Below are 24,193 nucleotides of genomic sequence, written 5' to 3' on the forward strand. Positions count from 1 at the left end.
AACCAAAATACTGTTTTATTCCAATCTTGAAGCACGGAAGTCCAGAGGATTCCCCTCCCCCACTGCAGGGCCGCCAGCCCATCCCACCAGACTCCCAGGGCCCCCTCTTATTCTGCCTCTTCCGGGAATGACCAACCAGAAGGTGAAGGGGATCCAAGACTCCAGGCCTTAGAGAAATCCCCACGTCATTCCCCTCTCGTTTCTTCTCTCCCCCCCCCATTCCTTTCCTTTGCCATCTCCTTTTTTTCTTCCCTCTCCTCCGTCCTTGTCTCCTCCTCCCCTCCCCCACCCCTCTCCTTTCCTCCCTTCCCGTTTGTCCCCATGTCTTCTCCATTTCTGCCTCTTTTCTTGTCCTCTCTCCTCCATGTCTGTGTCCCCTTTGTCTTTCCTCCCCTTCCCTCTTCTTCATTACCCCCCGTTTTTCCCTCCTCCTGCCAGGCTCTCCCCACAACCTGGTGTCCTCCCCTCCCCCAGCTTTATCCCCTTCCTTCTCCTGGCCGGACCTGACCCTGTCTACACCCTCTCACCACACATTTCCTCTCTGGAGGGAAGCCCTCAGAATCCACCCTGGCCACCACCATCTGCCACAGCTGCGGCTCCGGGACCTCCGAGACCACACCGTCTGCTTCCCCTCGGACCCAGAGAGGCACACTGCCCAGATGAAGCCGCTGGATGCCCCAGGAGGTGGACGGGGGGGGCTGGGGTGGCCTCCTTGGGCTCAGCCCCATTATCTTTGGGATCGAAGGATGCCCTCCCGCCCCCACCGTGGAGGGTGACGGGCAGGCGCGAGCAGGCTCAGGGCTCGGGGGCTCTCCCCCAGCAATCCCTGAGCAGGTCCATGTGGAATAAGGCTGCCCCCGTGAGCAGGCGCGCGGCGAAGAGGTGGCGGCAGGGCAGACGCCGGGCGGCATGGATGGAGCAGCTGCAGCGCGTCAGGGCTCCGTCCAGGAAGAAGTCCGAGGTGCCGTCCTTCAGGGCAAAGCCAGCTCCTGTCCAATGGAAACCGCGGGTGCCGTGCTGCCGGGCGAAGGCCAGCTCTTCGGCCACCAGCTCTGCCAGCTCCGGCCCACAGGCCGCTCGGAACTTGGCCAGGGGCTCCCAGTCCACTTCCTCCTCCTCCGAGGGGCAGCAAGGCCTCTTTGATTCCCTGGGGCCTTCTCCTCCGCTTCCTTCCTGTGCGCTCTCTCCGGCCGCCAGGTACATCCTCCCTGTCACTGCCCACTCTGAGTCACCCTCCAACACAGTCCCCACGGGAGTGCTGCACGTGACTCCATTCCCCAGCCCTAGACGGCCCCCTGCTGTGTCCCCACACTCCATCCCCTGCCCTCCTCTGCTCTTGGGGCCCCCAGCCTGGGCTCCCCCTCCATCTCCATTCTCCAGGCCTGTCACCCTTGTGTCCCCCAGCTGGACCAGAACTACATCCTCCAGGTCCCTTCTTCTTTTGACACCCAACCTCACTGCTCGCTCTTCTCTAGTCTCTGGCCCTCTCTGCCTCACATCTCCCCCTTGGGGCCCCCTTAGGTCTCCGTTCTCGGGGACCAATTCCGAGGGCTTCTCCACATGGACCCTCCTCCAGTTTTTGACCTCCAGCCCCCTTTCCTTCTCTGCTTCCAAATGCAGCCCCTTCCAGTCTCTGGTTTTCAGTCCACTTACCCTCTCATCGTGCAACTGGGCCCCCCTCCAGGAGCTCCCGTCAAGACTGCTGGCTCTCTCATAATCAAACAGGGTCCCCCTCCCGTCTGGGGTCTCCAGCAGCCTAATCCTTCCATCCTCCAGCTGGGCCAGCCTCCAGGTATACTCTTCCAATCCTCTCAACCTCTGGTCCTCCACCTGGGCCCCCCTCCAGATATAACCTTCCAGACCCCAGTCTTTCTCACCCTCCAGCGGGCCCCCCCTCCAGTCTCTGATCGCGGGCCCTCTCAAGTGCTCGTTCTCCAACTGGGACCCTCTCCAGACACTCCCCTCTAGCCCTCTCACCTTCTGGTTCTCCAAGTGGACCCCTCTCCAGTCTCGGATTTGCAACCCTCTCCCCTTCTCACCTTCTACCTGAGCCCCTTCCCGGTCTCTGGTCTCCAACCCTCTGGCCCACTCCTTCTCTAACTGGGCTTCTCTCCTAAAACTTCCTTCCTTCCGCGCCCCGCCCCAGTTTCCGGTTTCCACACCCTTCATCCTCTCGTTCTCCACTTGGGCTCCCCTCCCCAGCTCACCCTCCAGCCAAGCGCCCCCATCGTCGGACACATCCGGCGCCGCCTCCCCAGCCGCGTCGGCCCACTGCATGGCCACCAGGTCGCGCAGGCACTGTGCCACGCTGCGCGAGGGGCTCAGGCGGCGCAGCAGGCGCCGGCGGTGGCCGCGCACCAGGGCGCACGCGTCCAGGTCGCGGGCCGCCTCGAAGGCGCGGAAACGCACCCACATGTCCCGGCGCGGCGCCCAGTTGCTCTCGAAGTAATCGACGAAGGCGGCCGGGCCGTGGGCGCGCAGCTCGGCCAGCGCCTCGGCGTAGGCGGCGGGCGACAACGCGCCCGCCAGGCGACACAGGCGCGGCCACAGGCCCGGGTCCTCGCGGCCGGCGCCGCCCAGCTCCTGCGCCTTGCTGAAGAGCGTCTCCAGGCCCTGCGCCCGGCAGATCTGCACGCGCGCGCCCGGCAGCAGCTGGCGCACAGCGGGCAGCTGTGCCGCCACTTCGGGCCCGGCCGTGAGGCAGCGCACACGGCCCTTGACGTCGGGCGCGCTCTGCAGCAGCGAGGCCAGCGCGAAGCGCAGCAGGCTCGGAGTGCCGGGCCGCGCCACGCAGCAGGCGGCCTGACGCGCGCGGCCCGCGCCGTCCACGCACAGCACCGCCAGCAGATCCAGCGAGCCCTGCAGTCCCGGCAGCCGGTCCACCAGGAGCATGCGCGGGAAGCGCCGCAGCATCGCCCGGGTGCGCGATGTCAGGAAGAACACGGTCTCTACCACCGCCTGGTCCTCCACGAACACCAGCTTCACCTGCGGGCGGGGGCGGAGAGGCGGGGAAAGAGGTCAGGAGGTGCCCTGGGTCGCCCCGCCCACGATTTCCCCGCCTGGGGAAACGGGACTCCGCTCACTCGTTCTTTCATACGTGCGTGCATTTCCGACCAGCAGGAGGCAGTGCAGGGGAATGATTAAAAACGCGGATTCCGGATTGCCTGGCTTTCCGATGCCGGCACCACCGTCTAAGAGCTGTGTGGTTTTGCCCACTAGACAGTCTCTCTGAGCCTCAGTTCCCCCTACTAGGAACTGGGTATTCATTCCTTCCTGCGGTCAGAGGCACTCTAGGGCAGTGGTTCTCAAAGTATAGGTTCTGGAGCAGCAGCGTCAGCATCGCCTGCTGGGACCTTGACAGAAATGCATATATTCTCAGGCCCACCGCAGCCCTGCTGAGTCAGAAATTCCCGAGGAGGGGCCCAGCAATCTGCTTTGACAAGCCCTCCCGGGGATTCCCACGCGCGCTCAAGTTTGAGAGCCACTGGTCTAGAAGTAAAACGCATAGACTGTGGAGCCAGATTGCTTGGGTTTGAGTCCCGGCCTCACCAACGCTTTTAACTACGTGACTTGAGCTCTCTGTGCCTCAGCTTCCTCCTTAACCTCCTCGTTTCCCAATTTCCCCTTCTGGGAACTGAAGAGTCATTCTTTCATGCATGGAGTGTCGGGTCCAGCATAGTGTCTGGAGCCAGACGGCCTGGGCTGAGACCCTGGAGCCTCCACTTCCTGGCTGTGTGGCTTTCCGCAACTTCCCTGACCCCTGTCTCATTTGCAAAATGATGATGATGAGAGTGTGATTGGACGGATGAAATGAATTAAAGCATTTGGAACATCGCCTGGCACAAATAATATTACTATTATTGAACAGTACTCACCCAACAAATAGTAAGTGATCTTGAAGTGTTCCTTATTACCATAACTATCATCCCTGCTTAAAGACCACGTGCTCGTGAAGGTCTTCTCTGACCAGCCCGTCTTAGCGGACACCACAGCTCTCTCTGGATGCTTCCGGCCGTGGTACTTACCACCCTGAAGCGTGTTCCATCGTTATCTGCTGCTTTGCTTATTGCCTGTTTGCCCTCCCTAAGATGTAAGCCCCACAAGGATATCGCTTCATTTAACTTTTGCATCCCTTGATGCTCTGAATGGCTCCTGGCCTGAGCCACAGCTCAATACGTCCCAAATGAGTGAGTGAATGAATGTGCGAATGTGTGAATGTGCGGTGCTATCCACTGGCCGTGTCTCTGGAGCAGAAGTTCAGGGAATCCTGGCTTGGAATCCTAGGTCTGAATCCTGGTTTTGTCTCTTCCTAGCTGTGAGACCTCCGGCGAGTCACTCTCCCTGGCATTTTTTTTTGGGCTGCGCCGAGCTGGCTTGTGGGATCGTAGTTCCCCAACCAGGGGTCAAACCCGGGCCCCTGCCAGTTGAAGCGTGGAGTCCTAACCACTGGACCGCTAGGGAGTTCCCTCCTCTGGCATTTTAGCTTCAGTTTCCTTTTATGCAAAATGGGAATATATGTCTATTTAACGCTTGTGGGGAGGCTAAATAGAGATGATCCGTGTCCAAAGCTTGGAATGATGCCTGGCTCGTATCAGATCCCAGCTATCGTTACCATCTCACTAGAGTTCTCAGCAGCATTCAGTACAGTGACCCTGTCCCCTTTCTGGAACGTAGGTCTCTTTTGGCTTCTGTCACCCTGAAAAACTCCTGGCTTTCCTCCTTCTTCCCAGGCATCTCCTCTGCAGTCTCCTTCGCTTGCCCCTCCTCCTCTGCTCCACCTCTAAATGTTGCTGTGCTGCAAAGCTCGGCCAGGCCCTCCCCTCTCCTCTCTCCTCTCTAGGCTCAGCCAAGGTGATCTCATCCAGTTACGTGGCCTTTAGCATCTCTAAGCTGATAACTCCCAGTTCTGTATCTCCAGGCTCCAGACCCACCTACTTACCTGTCTCTGCAGCAACATGGACCCTTATAGACAGCTCACGTGTCCCTTGAGACTGATGGCCCGAAGGCACCCTTGATTCTCACTCCCCACCAACCTGCCCCCCTTTGGTCAGCCGTCTCTTCCCCAATGGCTCCACCACCCACTTTTTAACTCAGGCCCCGGCACTCAGGGCTGATTCTTAGCTCCTCTGCATGCAGTCCATCCCCAAATCCTAGCGGCGACCTTCAGAATCTGACCCCTTCTCCCCACCCCCACGGCCACTGGTCAGAGCCATCACCATCTGCCACCTGGATTATTGTAGCCGCTTCTGCCCGGGCTCCCTGTCTCTCCCTGTCCCCCACACCGCTGCTGGGGGGCATTTTCAAGACTGACCAGATCAACCCCTCCCCTCCTTAAAAACCTTTCCCAGAATTTCCCATCACCCTTCAAGTCAAATCCAGAGTCCAGGCCACAGCTGTGCACTGGGCGATCAGGCCCTTGGGCCTCATCTCTGTCCCTCTTGTCTGCCTTGGCCTCAGCCACTCTGGCCTCATTATTTTTGCACAAAAGCCACTTAATGGGGTAGGGAGATTAGCAGCGATGACCTAGGGTCCCCTATACCAGGCAGACGGCTAAGACTGTTTCAGCCAGGCCCTGCAGAGCTGGCCCACAGCTGCAGAACCAGGATTGGAATACAGTTTAAACACAGATCTCTCCACAAACCATTCTGCCATAATTGGACCTCGTCCTATGAAACCAGTTAAAATGCAATGCACAGTTCTCCACTTTCAAGACCAAAAAAAAGCCAAAAACAAAACCAAAAAAGCCAACAACAACAAACTAACTCTATTAAGAAAAAAAAAAAGTCCAGTGGAGTCCAGAAACAGCAAGAAAATTGCTTTCCTCACCCTAAAATTATACGTTCAGCATCTTAAATAGAAGAGGCATTCAATAAATTTTATAGAAAAGCCTAGTCAGCTTACCACTGAACTGGTTACAATACCACCATCATTTTTTTTCAACCATCATTAAGTTTTACACCTACTATTACTTGATGATTTAATTTATCTTAGCAGATGTTTCCATCTAGGACAGTTCTGTCCAATACAGTAGCTATTTACATTTAAATTAAGATTTTAAAAGATATAAAAATTAACTTGCTCAGTCACACTAGTCATACTTCACTGCTCAACAGCCACGTGAGGCTAGTGTCTATGGGGCAGTGCAGATAGAGGACATTTCCATCACCACAGAAAGTTCTATTCGACGGTGCTGGTCTAGAAACTAACGTAAAGATAAAAGTCATCGGATGTTAACCAGACTTACTGGGGTGATCATTTCACAGTGTATACAAATATCAAATCATTATGTTGTACACCTGAAGCTAATAGAACGTTATAGGTCCATTACATCTCCAAAAACAAAAAGGATAAACAACAAGGTCCTACTGTATAGCATAGGAAATTCCATTCAACATTCCATGATAAACCATAATGGAAAAGAATATAAAAAAGAATGTATATGTGTGTATAACAGAAACACTTTGCTGTACAGCAGAAATTAACACAACATTGTAAATCAACTATACTTCAATTTGAAAAAAAAGAAAGTTTTAATAGGCATAATGGGTTAAAAAAAAATCTTACATGTTTCTATAGCATTAGGTAAGTTCTTACCTTTCTCTCCTTGGGAAAAGGAATAAGAGAAAAGTAAAAACAGCAAAACGTATTTGCCTTGAGACTTTTCTGGAGCTGGCCAGCACTTGCCTAATTAGAAGCTGACTTTCATTCTTAAAGAGAAAACTTAGATTTCTGATCTTGAGTTTTCTTTCTAAAGAGGGCACATAAGCTTTTCTTGCACAGCCATTTGTTCATTAAACGGCATTTACTAAGCACCTACTGTGTGCTTGACACTGTGTTAGCCTTGAGGAGAGAGAAGGGACTGAATGAGGCAGGTGCAAGTCCTGCCCTGTTGCACTGGCCAAGTCTCCATGAACAATAACACAACTAGTGTTGCTTTCAGCCGAGAGGCCCAATGACTGGATAGTTAAGGGTTCCTGGACCCTGGAGCCAGACTGTAGGGATCCAAATCCAGGTTCTTCCTCTTACTAACTGTGCGAATTTATGCATCAGCTGTGTGACTTAGGGAAAGTGTCTGAACTTCTCTGTGCCTGAGCTGTTCCCATCCACAAAGATGGGGAGTGCAACTGCATTGACCTTATAAAGTTGCTACGAGGATTAAATGGGTTAATCTGCATGAAGCATGGAGATCAGTGCCTGGCACGAGGTCAGTGTGTATTGAGTGATAGCTGTTATTATTATTATTATCATCTGAGTGTGGAGGACATGCTAAAGAGAAAGGCTAATGGGACAGAGGTTGGTGTGTGGTTGCTTGTGGGATCTTAGTTCCCCGACCAGGCATCAAACCCAGGCCCACGGGGCAGTGAAAGCGCCGAGTCTTAACGACTGGACCGCCAGGGAATTCCCAGTGTGGGGTCCTCTGAATGAGCGAGGGTGATTGCTGAGAGGGGACCATTATCTTCCTTATATTGCAGATAGGGAAACTGAGGCTGAGAGATTCCAGGTTTGCAGTAAAGGATCAACTCAGCAGGTCTGGGTTGTCCAAACCCCACAACTTCCAAAGAAAGGTCTGGCTCTTTCCTGACTCCTAGGAGACAGCCTCTAAGCCCTTGGAATGTCCTGCCCGACAGAGTGTCTTTGTTCACTTGGGGGGCTTGGGCCACTCTAAATAGTCTCTTGATAACAACTGGTTTATAGTGGGGGCCTCGGGCTTGACCTCCGGAGGGGCTGGAGACTGAGGTCAGCCACCCAGGCAGTCATATCTACATGACCAAACCCCAATGAAAACCCTGGACTCGAGGCTCAGGTGAGCTTCCCTGGTGGGCGATACTCCATGCGTGTTGTCACACACTGTTGCCGGGAGAAATAAGCACTGTCCATATACCGCCACTGGGAGAGACCACTGGTCTCTCCTGGACCCCACCCCATGCGCCCCTTTGCTGACTGTACTCTGTATCCTTTCACTGTAATAAACTGTAACCGTGAGTATAATGGCTTTGCTGAGTTCTGTGAGTCCCCATTGAACCTGAGGGTGGTCTTAGGGTCCCTGACTACACCAGGGAAGTGACTTGCTCCAGATCATGGTGCTAACAAGCAGTAGGGCTGGGATTCAAGTCCAGGTCATAAAGGATGGTGGTGGGGGGAAAAAACAAGGTGTGGATGGAGATGTGTGGGTGACACTGGAGGGGTGTGGTGACATGTGATGAAGGTGGGAGGGGGATTCATAAATGAATGAATTTCTCTACCAAATATTTACTGAGAAAATCAGACATGCCAAGTGCTGCTCAAGCACTGAGGAGGGCCAATAAGACACCTCTGAGTGGGAAGAGAGAGCCTGCAAACGAAAGGTGAATAAATGTGAACAGGAGATTTCACGTGTGTAAAGTGCTGGGGAGAACTAACCCCCCAGTTCCAAGGCATTAACTCTTTCAACCTCCACAGCAATCCTGCACAACAGGTCCTGTTATCACTATCCCCATTTTTCAGATGGGGAAACTGAGGCACAGAGAGGTTCAGTTGCTTGCCTGGGGTCACACGGGTAGTAAACACCAGAGCTGGGATTTGAATCCAGGCAGTATGGGCCCAGGGCCTGTGCAGCTGACCACTAGACTCTTCACAAAAGTGATCGCACGGGCCTGACACACAGGCTTCTGGGTTGAGGTGCAGAGTGGATGGCGGGGCACAAGCGGGGATGGAGCAGCCCAGGGAGGAGCAGACTAGAGGATGGGAATGATCGTGAGTACCCTCTTAGACACACAAATCGGTGGCACAGGGATGCATTAACCATAGACCAGATTCCACAAATGTGGACATCAGAAACCATGCCACACAACACTCCCTACCCACACCTCTTCCTACATTCAGGCACACAGCCTCCTTTTTCATGTGAACAGAATAATACTATTCTCTAGACTGTTCCCCCGCAAAAAATGAGGGAATAAAAATAATAGCTAAATAGCTAAACCATATAGAGCTTCCTACTTTCCGGGCACTGTTCCTTACACACACACACACACACACACACACACACACACACACTCACCCTAACACAACAACCGTAACAACTATGATGTAGTGTCTATTATTATCCCCATTCTATAGATGAACAAACCAAGGTCTGGAGAAGTTACATAACTTGTTCACAACTTACTGGATGTTCCCCAGCCAGGAAATGGCACAGCTAGAATGTATATAAAGTTTTTAGTGTATATCTGTACAAATAAAATCAAGTGTTTAGCTGCTACTGTATCACCCCCAAAGTGGCTGGCCTGATGTAAAAATAGGCTATTTGGACACAGAGAAGATTCCCTTGGGGAGCCAGGAAGAGGCAGAAAGGCTGAGACGGAGCCACAAGAGTCCAGGGTAACTACAGAGCAGGGGAAACACAAGCCCTAGATTCAGATAGAGCTCTGGGAGACCCTCAGTGAAACAGCTCTATAAGCCTGTGGTTGTCTTTCTCCCTGTGCCAAGTAATGGTGGGTTTCTCCTGTCCTGGGCACTTGGCAGGACTGCATCTCTCTGCCCCCCCTGAAGTTCTCCACAGTCACGTGACTTGCTTTGGCCAATGAGCAAGAAATAAAGTTCAGCGAGGTAAGCCACTGAGATTCCAGGGCTGGTTGTTACTAAGGAAAAACCCAGGCCATCCTGACTGTCACATCTTAGGACACTCATCGCTCATCCCGAATTTTTCTTTTCTAGAGAGAAACAGATCAGTGTGGTACATTGGGACTATTGTCTATTTTTTATCTTCTCTTTTAAAATGAATTATTCAAATGTGTCAAAATTCACAAGGTCCCAAAATCAAATAATAGAAAGCTATCCAGCACTGGGTCCTCTTTCTACTTCTATTTTCTAACCACTCTGTTGCCATTCGCTATTCTTATGTCCATCCCCATCTCTTGCTGTTCTTCTAGATTTTCTTTATGTGAATACAAGCAAGCCACCTTTATATTCTTATTTTCTCCATTTTATACATACAATATACCATGTACATTGTTTTGCTCCTTGCTTTTTTTTTTTTTTTTTGTAACTGAGAGATCTGTTCAGATCAGTTCCTAGAATTGTTCTCACTCTTGCTTAAAGCTACACAGTATTCCAGTTATGTAACCATTACCCAGGGGTGGGGTTTGGTTGTTTCCAATCTTACTTTCACGAACCCCAGTGATTAACCTTGCGTGGAAATCATTCGGCATCTGCGCAACTACATCTGCAGGATAAATTCCCAGCAGTGGGAGAGGGAGTGGTCAAAGGGTGAGTGGCTTGGTCATTCTGACAGATATTGACAAAGAGTCCTCTGCTGAGATTGTACCAGCTGACCAGTTAGTATTCTTAAAAGCAGCACACTCAGAACAACTTTCGCCTTTCTCAGAAGCCAATGCGTACACATGAGAGAGGGCTGCAACGTTTCTGTGCAAGACCCATCTTCACCCAGAAAGCCAGCCGGCTTGCTGGTTACCCTGGAGCCTGCCACAAAGGAGATGGGATTGGATTCCTCAGCCCATCAGCACGGCCTCAGGGCAGATTATAAAAGGTCTTAACACCTCCTTGGCTGAAGCAGCCACTCAGTCTTGCCCACAAATGGTGGTTGTGGCATTGGGGTACATTCTTCTTGTCTGACCCCCTCCCAAGACCAAGTGAACGACCTCAAGGCAGGGGGTCCCTGGCATTCAGCTTCTCAAATATAATCGCTCCTTCAGGAAACTGCTGGAAGCAGAGAGAATAACACCCAGAACTCTTTTGCTATATCTTATAAGTGAAAAAAGCCAGGTGAAACGTCCGTGTAAAGGTGACAGACTGAACACATCCTGCTAATTTCACTCCTTCCTGACCTTCAAGTACCTCTATAGAAAAGGAATTTTTTTTTAAAGTTATAGAGGCATTAGGAAAGGAGACAACAGGACCCAAACTTCAGAAGTTGGAAAGCAGATGGACAAGCTGACCACCGCTCCCCCCAACAAAAAAGAAAACAAAAGCAACCTCTCCAAAAAACCCCATCGGTTGGGACCAAGAGCAGAGCCCTCAAAAGGAACTGGCAAACCCTGGCAGTGTGGCGGGGAGGTTAAAACAAAAGATATGAGGGCTGTTTTAGAAGTGGTTAGATCTGTTAAGCTTTTTCTCACCCCCAGCTGGCTGGAGATTTATTCTGTGGAAGCAGTAAAACAGAGAGGGTTGCTGGCCCTGGGGACATCGGGCCCATCTGCTGGCGGGGCGGGGGGAGTGGTAGTTCTGTGCATCTCGCTGATGGAGGGCCAGCTCCCCAGCTCTCTTCCCCAACATGGCTCCCAGAAGCTTGCAGCCTGGCCTTAACCTGCCAGCCAGCCAGGTGGTTGGAGTTTTCTCAGGGGGATTTGACCGGCCCCAGAGGAAGAACAAAAGATGCTACCATCTGGCACGCCCCAGTGTACAAAGCAAGATGCAAAAATGTGGGTGTAACGTGCTACCTTGCTGGGGGAGGGGACAAGGGGAAATAAGCTTAAAAATAAAGACATGCAAATGTATCTGTGTATAGAGCTGTGCCGTTCCATCCAGAAGCCACTAGCCACATGGGACTGTCGAAATTTCCATTAATTAAGTTAAATTAATAATTCAGGGGACTTCCCCGGCGGTCCAGTGGTTAAGACGCCATGCTTCCGCTGCAGGGGGCGCGGGTTCAATCCCTGGTCGGGGAACTAAGATCCCACATGCCGTCCATTGCGACTAAATAAATAAATAAATAAAAATAATAAAAAATTAAGAATTCAGTTCCTTAGTCATACTGGCCATATTTCAAGCACTCGATAGCCACACCAGCTACCCTACTGGACAGTGCAGACACACATCATTTCTAGCATCACAGAAAGTTTCACTGGACAGCACTGGGCCATAGAACAGAAAGATATATAAAAGATGGATAAGCCACTGATACTCCAGCGGTCTCTGAGGAGGGGCCCTGAGGGGCAGGAGGTGACAAGGGTACTTTTCACTACATACCCTTTTGTACCTTTTGAATTTAGGACCATGTGAATGTCTTACATATTCAAAAAGCCAATTTAAATTTTTTAAAAAAGGAATAACCCTTTCACTGGTCTGTCTCTTGGTTTTCTAGAACTTCTTCATTTCTTTTAAAAATATTAAGGTGGGCCAACATATGACTCTGCAATCCCACTCCTGGGCATCTATCCTAAGAAAACTCTAATTTGAAAAGATACATGCAACCCGATGTTCATAGCAGCACTATTCACGATAGCCAAGAAGTGGAAGCAACCTAAGTGTCCATCGACAGAGGAATGGATGAAGAAGATGTGTCAACCCTAATGACCTGATACCATGTTGGGATGCGTCTATGATTGGTTTCTCCCCGGACAACTGCAAGGTTGTAGTAGCCAATCGCTGCAAGTGGCTATTTACATTTCAATTCGTGAAAATGAAATACCATTTAAAAACTCTGTTCCTCAGTCCTACTGGCCGCAGGGCAAGCTCCCAATAACCACGTGTGGCTTCGGGGCTACCATACTGGACAGCTCGGAATCACAAGGTATTCGCATCACCGCAGAAAGTTCTAGTGGAGGGCGCTGCCTTAGGGGATGAGTTCTCTGAGGGTAGGGACGGGGCCATATCTTGCAGGCGGCCGCCCCCGACCACCACCCCATGCCTCGATAAATCTTGAATGAATACGCGAAGGAATGAATGAAAGGCGTGAATGGATGAGTGGGCGGATGGATGAATGAATGAACGGCCCGCGAGTCTTGGGCGTGCCTCTCCGCAGCCGCGCCCCGCCCCCCCCCACCCCCGCCTGCCTCTCCCGAGACCCCACCTTGGCCTCGGGGTCGGTGCGGAAGAGCCCCTCGAGCACGTGCAGGGCGTCCAGGACGCCGTGGTCGCGGCCCTTGCAGTAGGAGAGCAGGCGGCGCACGTCGGCCGGGGCCACGAACTGCTTGGAGATCTTGTTGGTGGTGCGCACGGGAAGGCAGGCGTTGGCCAGCAGGTGGCCCGGACGGAAGTAGTAGGCGAACTCGAGCGGGCAGGCCGGGTGTGAGTGGGTCAGCTGGCACTCTGTCACCACGAGGCGGTCCCGCAGCGGGCTCAGCTTGACGATGATGAAGGCCGGGCAGCCGGGCTGGGGGGACCTGCGGGAGGAACGACCACGGCCGCCAGTCACATCACCCTGCTGCCTGCCCTCGTCTGCCTTCTCTCTCCTCTCTCCTTTATTCTTATTATGATTTTTGAACATTAAGAATTGTTTCAAGGAGGGGAAGGGATTCATTAGGAGTTTGGGATTAAAATATACACAGTACCATATATAAAATAGATAACCAACAAGGAACTATACTCAATATCTTGTAATAACCTATCATGGAAAAGAATCTAAAAAAAAGAATACATATATAACTGAATCACTTTGCTGCACACCTGAAACTAACACAACATTGTAAATCAATTATATTTCAATAAAAATTTTAAAAAAATTGTTTCAAGCATAGAGAAGAGTAGAGGGCCTTAAGAATATGCCAGCTCTGTGACCTTGGGCAGGTCCCTTCAGGTCTCTGGGCCTCAGTTTCCTCTTAAAAGGGAGTAATAATCATCATACCTTTCTTATAGGATTGTTGTGAGGATTAAAAGAACTGATACCTGGAAAGCACTCAAAAACACTGGAACATGGGGGAGCACTGTACGTTTGCTAGAATTCTGCACCCACCACCCCCAGCTCAATGAAAGGTGAATGCATAGTTCATTATACTTACCTCAATCAACTTTAAGAAATAAAACATTTCATATACTCCTGTATCCGCTTTTGATTTAGTGATAACAACACTGCAAGCTGAGGCCTTCTGTGAACCCTGTCCCAACGAAGTCCCCTCCCTCCTTCTGACCCCAGAGGTAGCCACTAACCAAATTAGGTATTGAGCATTCCCACATATGTTTTAATGTATCTATAAACACATGCCACGGAGCAACTAAGCCCATGTACCACAACTACCGAGCCTGCGCTCTAGAGCCCGCGAGCCACAACTACTGAAGCCCGCGCACCTAGAGCCCGTGCTCCGCAACAAGAGAAGCCACCGCAATGAGAAGCCCGTGCACCGCAATGAAGAGTAGCCCCCGCTCACCACAACTAGAGAAAGCCTGTGTGCAGCAACAAAGACCTAATGCACCCAAAAATAAATAAATAAATAAATAAATAAATATTTTAAAATACACATTTAAAAAAAAAAAACAGTGGAAGGTATGTTACCAGGTTTTAAAACTGTGTTCACATGAAAAGGGGCTCAAACTCATTAGGCATCAAGGGAACACAAATCAAAACCCTAGGGTGGTATCTATACACAATGGAATATTACTCAACCACAAAAAAGAATGAAATAACGCCATTTGCAGCAACACAGATGGACCTAGAGATGATCATACTAAGTGAAGTAAGTCAGACAGAGAAAGACAAATATCATATGATATTGCTTATATGTGGAATCTGAAAAAATGATACAAATGAACTTATTCATAAAACAGAAATAGACTCACAGACATAAAAAACAAAGTTATGGGGCTTCCCTGGTGGCGCAGTGGTTGAGAGTCCACCTGCCAATGCGGGGGACACGGGTTCGTGCCCCAGTCTGGGAAGATCCCACATGCTGCGGAGCAGCTAGGCCCGTGAGCCATGGCCACTGAGCCTGCGTGTCTGGAGCCTGTGCTCCGCAACGGGAGAGGCCACAACATTGAGAGGCCCGCGTACCACACACACACAAAAAAGTTATGGTTACCAAAGGCAAAAGGGGGGAGAGGGATAAATTAGGAGTTTGGGATTAAATATACACGCTACTATACATAAAATAGATAACCAACAAGGACCTACTCTATAGCTCAGGGAACTATACTCAATATCTTGTGATAACCTATAATGGAAAAGAATCTGAAAAAGACTATATATATGTGCGGGTAGCTGAATCATTTTGCTGCACACCTGAAACTAACACAACATTATAAATCAAGTATATTTCATTAAAAAAAAAAACCCTAGGGAGAGGCCACTTTACACCAGCAGATAAAAGAGACTGATAACATCAACTGTTGGTGAGGACTTGGAGCAACTGGAACTCTCAGATGTCGTTGATGGGAGTGTGAAATGGTACAGTCACTTTCGAAAAACTGAGTGGCAGTATCTACTGAAGCTGAGCATGTGCCTCCCCTGTGAATAGCATTTCCATTCAAGATAAATGCCTGCAGATGAGCACCGAAAGATGTGTACTAGAATGTTCGCAACGGCACCATTCATATTAGCCAAGTACTTGAAACAACCCAAACACAGAATAGAATAGGAAAACAAGTTGTGATATATTCCTAAAAATAACGTACTAATCGACAATAAGAATCAACAAACCATTACTCTCCCCCCAAACATGGATGATCTCACAAACCTGCTGGATGAAAGAAGTCTGACACAAAAGAAGACCCACCACATGGTTGTAGTTTATAGAAAGTTCAACAACAGGCAAAGCTAACCTCTGCTGGCCAAAGAGTGGACAGTGGTTACCCTGAGTGGTTATGGGGGCGATGGTGGAGGGGGGCTTCTTGGCACTGGATGTATTCTGTCTCTTGTACTGGGTGCTGGTTACATGCGCATTTTACTTGGGGAAAATTCATCAAGTTGTACATGCAGGATGTGTGCACTTTTCTGAATGTGTGTTACACTTTTTTTAAAAGTATACTTGGGGGACTTCCCTGGTGGTCCAGTGGTTAAGATTCCGTGCTCCCAAAGCAGGGGGCCTGGGTTTGACCCCCGGTCAGGGAACTAGATCCCGCACGCCACAACTAAGACCCGGCACAGCCAAATAAATAAATAAATATTAAAAAATAAATAAGTAGAAGTTTACTTGGGAAATTTTTGTTTTCTAGCATGATGTCGGGCGGAATGACAGCCCCCCCCACCAAGGATATTTACATCCTAGTCGCAGGAGCTGGGCAATGTTATTGTACATGGCAAATGGACTTTGCAGACATGATTAAATTCGGATCTTGAGATGAGGAGAAGATACTGGGCCCAAGGTAATCACAGGGTCCTTATAAGGGGAAGAGGGAAGCAGAAACGTCAGAGTCAGAGAAAGATTGAAAGATGCTACGCTCTTGGCTTTAAAAGTGGAGGAAGAGGCTGCAAGCCAAGGAAAGTGGGTGGCCTCTAGAAGCTGGAAAAGGCAGCAAAACGGATTCTCCCCTCAAGCTTCCAGAAGAAACGCAATCCTGCAGACACCTTGATTTAGCCCAGTGAGACCCGGGTTGGACTTCTGACCTTCAGAGGTGTCAGGTCACACGTTTGTATTATTTTAAGCCACTACATTTGTAGTTATTTGTTACAGCAGCAACAGGAAACAAATATAAGCATCCCACTCTATATATCCTTTTGTAACTTGCTTTTTCACTCCTCAGCTCTTCAACACTTTTACGTTTCATTACTTGCTGCCTAATATTCCACTCTGCAACTCCGCCAACTGTTATGTTGTCTCCAGTTCCCCCTTCTTACAAACAACACTTGAGCGAACACTCTCTTATACATCTCTCTGTGTGTGAGCAAGTCTGTCCCGAACAGCAGTTTTCAAACTGAAGGGCATGGCCCATCACCTAACATCAATTTAGGGAGTGACATTCAGCATGGCAGAAAATGAAAGAGCGCCGCAACTACTGAGCCCACGCGCCACAAACAGAGAGAAGCCTGTGCACTGCAACGAAAGATCCTGCGTGCCACAGCTAAGACCTGCAACCAAGACCCAATGCAGCCACATAAATAAATATGTAAAAAACAAAACAAAAAAAAGAGAATAGGGGAAAAGAAAATCAGAGTATATTTCCCTGATAATATTTAAATTGGCATCTGCTGTCTGAAAGCAGGTCCATGTTTCTCCAAGGGGAGGTGAGATCAGCATTTTTGGTAGATTTCACGTTTATAGAGCAGGGGTCAGCAAACTTGTTGTGCCAAGGGCCAGACGGTAGATATGTCTTGTTGCTATACTGCAGACACAGCCATGGGTGATATGTAAATGAATGGGTGTGGCTGTGTGTCAATAAATCTTTACTTACAAAGATGAGCTGCAGGTTGCATTTGGCCCAAGGGCTCCTAGTTTGCCAACCCTTGTAACATAGACCATCTGGGGCCTGGCATATAGTTAAGAAGCCTGGCTCCCAGGGGGTAAATGCCAGTAGCACACCCCACCCCCAAAATGCTCCTACGTTCTTTCTAAACAGTCCCTGAGGAGGGGGATCCTTCTTAGGATCCACCCTGAGAACCTCCAGTCTAAATACTTAGGAATTGTCTTTGTTAAGTCAGAAGGGGACCCTTGACACACCCCTTTTCTCCTCTATGCACGGAGTAAAACCCTGGAGCCTGACAGATTTTAAAAACCTACATAAGCATTTGAGACTTTTTGCCTAACTTAAAGTAACAAAAATAATGCAAATTCAGAAAAATTGAAAGTGTAAAATCATTCTAAATAAAATACAAATGTGGAGCCACCATGATGGTATCAGATGCAACTCAAACAAATTTCCAACACACAGCCATTTCTGACCTACCAAAATGGCAAGTTCATGGGGTTCTACCCAGTACATTTGTCTAGAAAAATTCACGGCCTTTGGGGAAACTCTCTGGTTTGACCTCTTTGGGCCTGGGTGTTTCAGCCCCTAGAACAAACCCCCGTTCAGGAGAGCTTCTTTTCTGCGAAGCCGTGCATCTTACCAGAGAATGGCATGTCCCCTCTGTGGGTTCCCAGTATCCCACACAATGGTCTACGGCGGCCTCAATAGGTCATTTCTCTCCATCTATCTGGGGGAATAATACCACGCCCCCCTCCCCCCACCCCCGCAACTGTAAACTCCACATGTTTTGTTTACTGCTGTATCCTCAGCACCTAGAGCAGCTCCTGGCCCCTGGGAGGTGCTCAGTTCAGTAAATGAACGATGAGTGAATGACTGTATCCCCCTGTCTGAAACCCAGGTGCCCAGGCACACCACTCATCACTCATCCCACCAAAACCACCCATCACAAGCCCTATCACGCCTTTTAAACTCTCCAAATCATCCACTTTTTTCACATTTCCATTGCAACCATCTTACTGTAAGTTCTCTCCCTCTTCACGAAACATCCTTTCCCTTCATCTAATTAAGTCCTACTCATCCTTCACAGCATCACTCCTCCAGGAAGCCTTCCCTGACCATCCCAGGCAGATTCCATCACATATTGGGGTGATGATTTGATTGATGCCCATCTGTAATGAATGCTCCCCACTGAATGTGGAGTACTCCCACTGAAATCCCAGCATCTAAAACAGATACACCCCGCACATCGTAGGTGCTCAAAACGAACCTCTTGGATGAATGAACAAACACATGGTACCTAGGACCAAAATATCCTTAGGGTGTCGGCACATTCAACTCTTATATTAACGATCCATGAGTGAAATAAAGAGAGAGGAGAGGGAAGGAGAGAGGAAGAGGGAGATCGAATGATAATTAAAAACATGGGTTTTGTGGTCAACCTGTGTGGGTCCAAATCCTGGTTTTCCCTCTTAGCAGCTGTGTTATCTTGGGAAACTCCTTTAACCTCTCTGTGCCTCAGTTTTCTGGAAATTGGGGCTAATAATAATAGTGACCTTGCAGGGTTGTTGAGAGGATTAAATTATGTATATGGTTAGAAAAGGGGCTGGCGCCTGGTAAGCGGTCAAAAAAGTCGCTGCTATTTTCAAACATCTTTTTTTCTTCTATAAGTACCATTGCTAGGACTTCCTTGGTGGCCTAGTGGTGAGGATTCCGGGCTTTCACTGCTGTGACCTGGGTTCAATCCCTGGTCCGGGAAGATCCCGCAAGCCACGCGGTGCAGCCAAAAAGATTTAAAAAGTACCATTGCTTTGTTTTGCACTCCACTTGCCCATTTCTTCTGGATCTTTCAGGTTCTCAAGATCTTTGTGTTTCCAAAGGCTGGTGTGTGTTGGGAAAGGTTGGCAATCCTGTTCTAGCAACGGAGGTGCCGTGAGAGGCTGGGGGAGAGTGGGAGAGCGCCAGAGCTGGAGGGGGGAAGAGGCAGGGACGGTGATTTGGAGGTCACCGTGCAACCTCCAGGAAAGGCGGAAGGAGCGGCCGGAAACATGGCCCTTCTGTGAGTTCCCTGGACCCTAGCTCCAGCCACCTGCCTGGCCTCTGGTTTCTCTCCTCCCGTCCATCCCCCATGAGACCCCAGAGGGTCTTCCTACCCCCAGAGCTGACCCTGCTCACAGCCCTCCCAGGGGTTCTCAGTGCCCTAGGATAAAGTCCCAGCCCTTGGACTCAGCCCTGCAGGTCTGGGCCTGACACCATGCCAGCCACGCGTCCTGCCTTTTCTAATATACTAATTCTCCAGACTCTGTCCTCGGTCCCTGGGCTGTGACACTGGTCAGGCCCTGCCTGAGCAGCTAGAGGGATGGAGGGGCTCAGAAGTGATGGGCTCCCCATCCAGGGAACATCCCACTGTCCACCCAGTCACCAGGCCCAAGGCCAAGGCACTGTCCTTGCCTCCTGGCTGGCCTGTCACTCCCTCCCATCCCTTCTGCCCCCTGGCTCCCCTCCGATATTTGTAGAGGGACAGTGCCTGCATGTAATATGTGCCATGTGTTTAAGTCAAATACTGTACATACACAAATATATAAACAAAGAAAATCCTTCAAGGCTCCACTTACTGGTCACCTCTTCCAGGAAGCCTTCTAGATCCACCCTAGAAACTCTCAGTAGAGCTGACCATTCCTCTTTTATCCTCCTCCATCTCCCTCTTCAACGTCTTTCTCACTACTTTGGGCCATTTTTTTTTTGTGGGGGGGGGTGTCTTTATCTCCTACATTAGATCCTGAGCTGCTCAAGGGCAGAGACCTGCTCTCTGGGTTCCACACGCCCCTCGAAGAACATGCACACAGTAGGGACTCAGCAAGTGTCTGTTGCTTTGCATTGGGTTCTGTTAACAAGGAGAGATTCCAGATTGGGCCTAAGCTTCCGGCAAGCTCTCGTGTTCTAGGTATCTGGGTGATGATGGCTGTTTGATCCTGTTCTGCTTCCGGATCTCCAAGTCTGTTTCCAGAATAAGCAGTGAGTAAGCTACTGAGAACCGTAATTCTCACAATAAATGTTTAATTAACTGGTACCGAGTGCTCACCTGGGCTCTCTTCTGAATGACTGGCATGTATCCGCTCATTTAATCCTCACAAAACCTACGCGATCAATACTATTACTTCTCGCCTTTTCCCAGGGAGGCAGCTGAGGCCCAGAAAGGGGACGTCACGAGCTCAGTGTCATAGGCTGGTCAGCAGCGGAGCCATGGTGGGCACCCAGGCTGCCAGCTCCCTGGTCTGTGCTCTTGACTCCTGTAACAGCTCTCCTGTACCCAGCCGCCCCGTGTTCCAGGCACTGGGTAAACGCCTTCCTGCTCACGGTAACCTCTTAACAGCCCCACGAGGCAGGTACTGCGCTAACCCCCTTTCAGAGATGAGAAAACTGAGGCTTGGAGATGTGAAGTCCGTTGCCCAAAGAGACCCACCCAGGAAGTTGTGGAGCCGGTCTCAAGCAGCCAGCAGGCAGAGCCTGTGCTCTTAAGTGCACCCCTCTGTCCGTGGCTCCCACCCAAGGGTCTCCAACTCACACACAGACAGGAGCCAGACAGGCAAAACAAGGATGTAGCAAAGGATAAGGTGGCAGAGAGCAGTGGAGTCTGGGGCCAACCTGAGCGCCAATGCCCCGTCTAATTGGGGTGGCCGTGTGCCACAAGAGAACAAGGTGTCAGCCTCTTCCCGCGCTTGAAGGGAAGCTGGGAACCCAACATTGTATGGGGATTGTTTAAAATTGGGGTCAATTAAAACACCCCTGGCCACTTGGGTATGTTTCCTAGCCCTCTTGGATTCCTCAAGCCCTTTGTAGCGTTACAGTCGGAGGGAACTATTTGTGACCTTGTTCATATCATGTCAGTCTTCTGTCCGGTACGAAAGTTCCAGAAGGGCGGGGAATTTGTCTGTCTTGCTAAACTCCCCACTCCCCCAAGTGAGATATCCCTAGTTCCCAGCATGGGACCTGGCCCTGTATTTACTGAATGGATGGATTTCTTTTTTTTTTCTATTTTTGTCCTGTGGCTTTCTCTGCAGCTCAGCCTCTGATCTCTTTGTAGGTGTCCCAAATCTGGCTCTCACCTGTTTTTCTGGCTGGCTGGTGTCTCTGGTGCCATGTCTCCATGTTTCTGGAATTTTCTTTTTTAATGTCTCTTGGGTGTGTGTGTCTATCTCGCTCCCTGCCTCTCCACGGGTCTCTGTTAAAATCTCTAAGTGGAACCCACCCTCTGTCTGTGCCTCGGTCCCTCCAGCAAACTGGCTCTGTCTCCATCTCAGGAAGCTTCCCTCCTTGACCCTCTAGGCTTCTCTTCAAGGTGTATTTAGCGGTTTTAGTTGGCACCTCTCCCCTCCCAGTCTCTGGGGTGAGGGCTCACTGCCTCCCCTCCCCCGGGCCGCCCTTCCCCCCCAGCCCCCAGCAGGACAGGAGGCTCAGCTCACGCACCCCACGGCGGGCCGGCTGGGCGCGCGCACGTCCTTGCACACCAGCCGCACGTAGCTGTACTTGAGCACATCGATGAGAGTGTAGAGCGGGGGCGCGCTGGCCCAGCGGCAGCGCGCCAGGTGCATGGAGCTCTTGACGAAGAAGAGCGCTAGCCGCTGCTGGCACCATGCGTCGAAGAAGCGGCTGAACTCGGCCCACGAGAAGAAGGCCCTCTCCCGCAGCTCCTGTTCCTCCTGCCCCGTTGCCGTGCCGGGTGGGGGCTCCATCCTGGGGCGCCTGGGTGGGAGGGGTGGGGAGGACACGTGGGTATCAGATCCATCCCCTCCCAAGGCGTCCTGCTTCCTCCATTCTCGGCCTGCCTCTTCGGTGCTGATGCCTCTATCCAGGTGGGGCCTGGGGCGGGATATACCCGTTAATCTCTATACATGAACCTCTAGCCCATCTATGGTCTCCTTCCACCCCCCTGCTTTATGCCTGGGACAGCTGGAACCTGTCATCCTGATCTCTAACTCCAGTTCTGGTCACCTCCTCCATAAATGTGATCCCTAGGCACGGTTGGGGTCCCTCTCCCAACATATGATTCTTAAACTCAATTGTGGACACCTCCTCGAATGTGTTCCCGGCTTCCAGGTAGGACCTCCTCCCCTTCCAGATGTGCCTCCTACATTTGGCGGTAACCTCTAGTGCCTCCATTCATCTGGAACTCCCCCTTCCATGAGCGTACACAGGGGCTATAACCCACATCCAGCTGTGCCCGCCTCTAAAGATGCTCCATCTCCGGATGTGCTCTGCACATCCAGCCATGGACCTCTCACGCCCAGTCATATTCTTCATGCACCTGTGGCTCCCTCCTCCCCAGATGTGTCTCAGATACTGGGCAGATGTTGCTCCTCTCCAACATGTGACCCCTATATGGGTTGCCACATCCAGCTGTGCCTCTGCTTCCCAGAGATGCTCCCATATCCAGACTTACTCCCCACATCTAGTATGGCCCCTTCGCGTACAGGTGTGTGCCCCATTCACTTGTGGCCAATTCTCAGAAGTGTCACCAATATTCATCTGTGGTCCCCACCTGCCCAGATGCACCGCCCAGCCCAGCTGTGGCCCCCTCCTCCCATCTACATCTATCATCCTCCCCCAGATATGGGTCCTCGTCCTAGCATGGCCCGTCGTCCTTAGATGGACTTCATCACCCCAAATGCTCCCCCACGTCCAGCTGCGCCTCCCTCCTCATGAAGCCCCTCCCAACCGGCTCCAGCCTCCGCAACCCCTCCCAGCCCTGCCTGCCTTGGCACCTCCCATCCCGGCTGTCCCACCCAGCTGTGCCTCTCCCCTCCCCCAGATGTGCACCCTTCCCGCCCCTCCCCACTCACCTACCCGCCCCGGAGCGGCGTCCACATCCCACAATGCCCCGCGCCGAGGCCCGGCCCGGCCCTTGCTCCCGGGATGCCCCGCGCGGCCTCCCGCCTCTCTTCCCGCCGTGCGTCGCGCAGCGGCTTCCACCGAATCTCCCTTTTCCCGCCGGTCGCTCCGCAGACCCCCCCAGCCACACCCACTCATCCAGAGCAACAGAAGGCTCGGGGCTGTTTCCCATCGTGCTCTGCGGGAGGGCTTGCCCCACTTTACCCCCTTTACTGGCACTCTCACGTCTTGGAGACTACAACTCCCAGCGTTCTCCGTGTGGCGGCGGCGCGGACGTCGCCTGGCCCCGCCCCTCGGCTCGGCCCCGCCCCCGCCCGCCGAAGTCTGCGCGCGAAGTCCGTGGCGCGAATTTGGGACTGCAGTGTATCGCCGAGCGGTTCCGGTTGTGACGCTCAGGACAACGGCGCGCGGGCTCGGCGCGAGGCAAGTGGCGCCGGCCGTGAGGGCCTTTAGGGTTGGGGAACGGCGTGCGTGTCGTAAACTCGGGGCTTGTGCCTTCGCCTGGTCGGCTGCAGAGAGTGGACGTAGGGGTCGCTGAGGCAGTGGGGAGCGCGCTGCGGAGGGGAGAGCGCGGGCAGCAGGCCGCTGGAGGGGGCGGGGCTGCGTCCGCTGGAGGTTCAGGGCCGGGTAGAAGGTAGACGAGGGCCGAAACCCTTGTACGGGACAGGGTCTGAAGAGAGGCCTGGAGGGGCGGGACTACCTGGAAGGGGCGTGGTTATACAGGGATGAGGGGCGGGGAAAAGGCTGTCGGTGGGCGAGGCCATCCGGAAGTTGGACGGGTCGGGGGAGGTGGGCCCACCTGGAAGGGGGTGGGGCTAGGGAAAAGTTTCACAGTGGGCGGGGCCGGGGGAAAGGTTGAAGGAGAGGGGTCAGCTTTAAGGGGTGAGCCCAGGTAGATGGAGGTGAGGCCAGAGGAAATCAGTGGTAAGAGCTAGGCTTAGGCAAAGGCCTTATGAAAGGTCTCGAACCTTCTGGACGGGGGGAGCTCTGGCCTTGTGTATGCCTGATGAGGGGGTAGGGCCAAGGGAAGAGCAGTGAAGGGGCGGCTGGATAGCGAGGAGGAGGCCAAGGCCTGGGAGGGGGTGGGGCCATAGTGGAGGTTAGCTGAAGGGCCGGGCTAATTGTTACCTGAGATGGTGGAGGGAGGGCCAGAAGAGCTTGGGGAGGGAAGAGAGAAGGATCTTGAGGCCCTTAAGTGAGGGGGTAGCTTCAAGGGTAAGGGGGAGGGTATTTGGGAGGAAGAGGGGGCGTT

At 51.7% G+C, this 24,193-nt stretch overlaps 2 protein-coding genes across 5 annotated transcripts in view; one reads left to right on the forward strand and one right to left on the reverse strand.

Annotated features, from left to right (window-relative positions):
• On the reverse strand, positions 1–23,187 carry ZSWIM9 (zinc finger SWIM-type containing 9). 2 transcript variants are annotated; one of them, XM_067719569.1, is made up of 4 exons: positions 22,893–23,187; positions 21,520–21,912; positions 12,791–13,103; positions 1–2,985 (listed from the first exon to the last, which is right to left on the reverse strand). In XM_067719569.1, the coding sequence occupies exons 1-4, from the start codon at positions 23,111–23,113 to the stop codon at positions 796–798; spliced, it is 3,117 nt and encodes a 1,038-aa protein (XP_067575670.1). In that variant the 5' UTR covers positions 23,114–23,187; the 3' UTR covers positions 1–795. The 2 variants fall into 2 exon arrangements, with proteins under 2 accessions (XP_067575670.1, XP_067575671.1); XM_067719570.1 differs by having other exon boundaries at positions 22,897–22,930.
• The window catches only part of LIG1 (DNA ligase 1), a 41,883-nt gene continuing 40,830 nt past the window's right edge, over positions 23,141–24,193 (forward strand). For all 3 annotated transcript variants that reach the window (XM_067719563.1, XM_067719565.1, XM_067719566.1), the window contains exon 1: positions 23,141–23,364. The gene's annotated coding sequence lies outside the window, so the exon portion shown is untranslated. The remainder of the gene's footprint in view (positions 23,365–24,193) is intronic.

Source organism: Pseudorca crassidens, chromosome 20 (genome assembly GCF_039906515.1).
Source record: "Pseudorca crassidens isolate mPseCra1 chromosome 20, mPseCra1.hap1, whole genome shotgun sequence".
Classification (NCBI taxonomy): Eukaryota; Metazoa; Chordata; class Mammalia; order Artiodactyla; family Delphinidae; genus Pseudorca; species Pseudorca crassidens.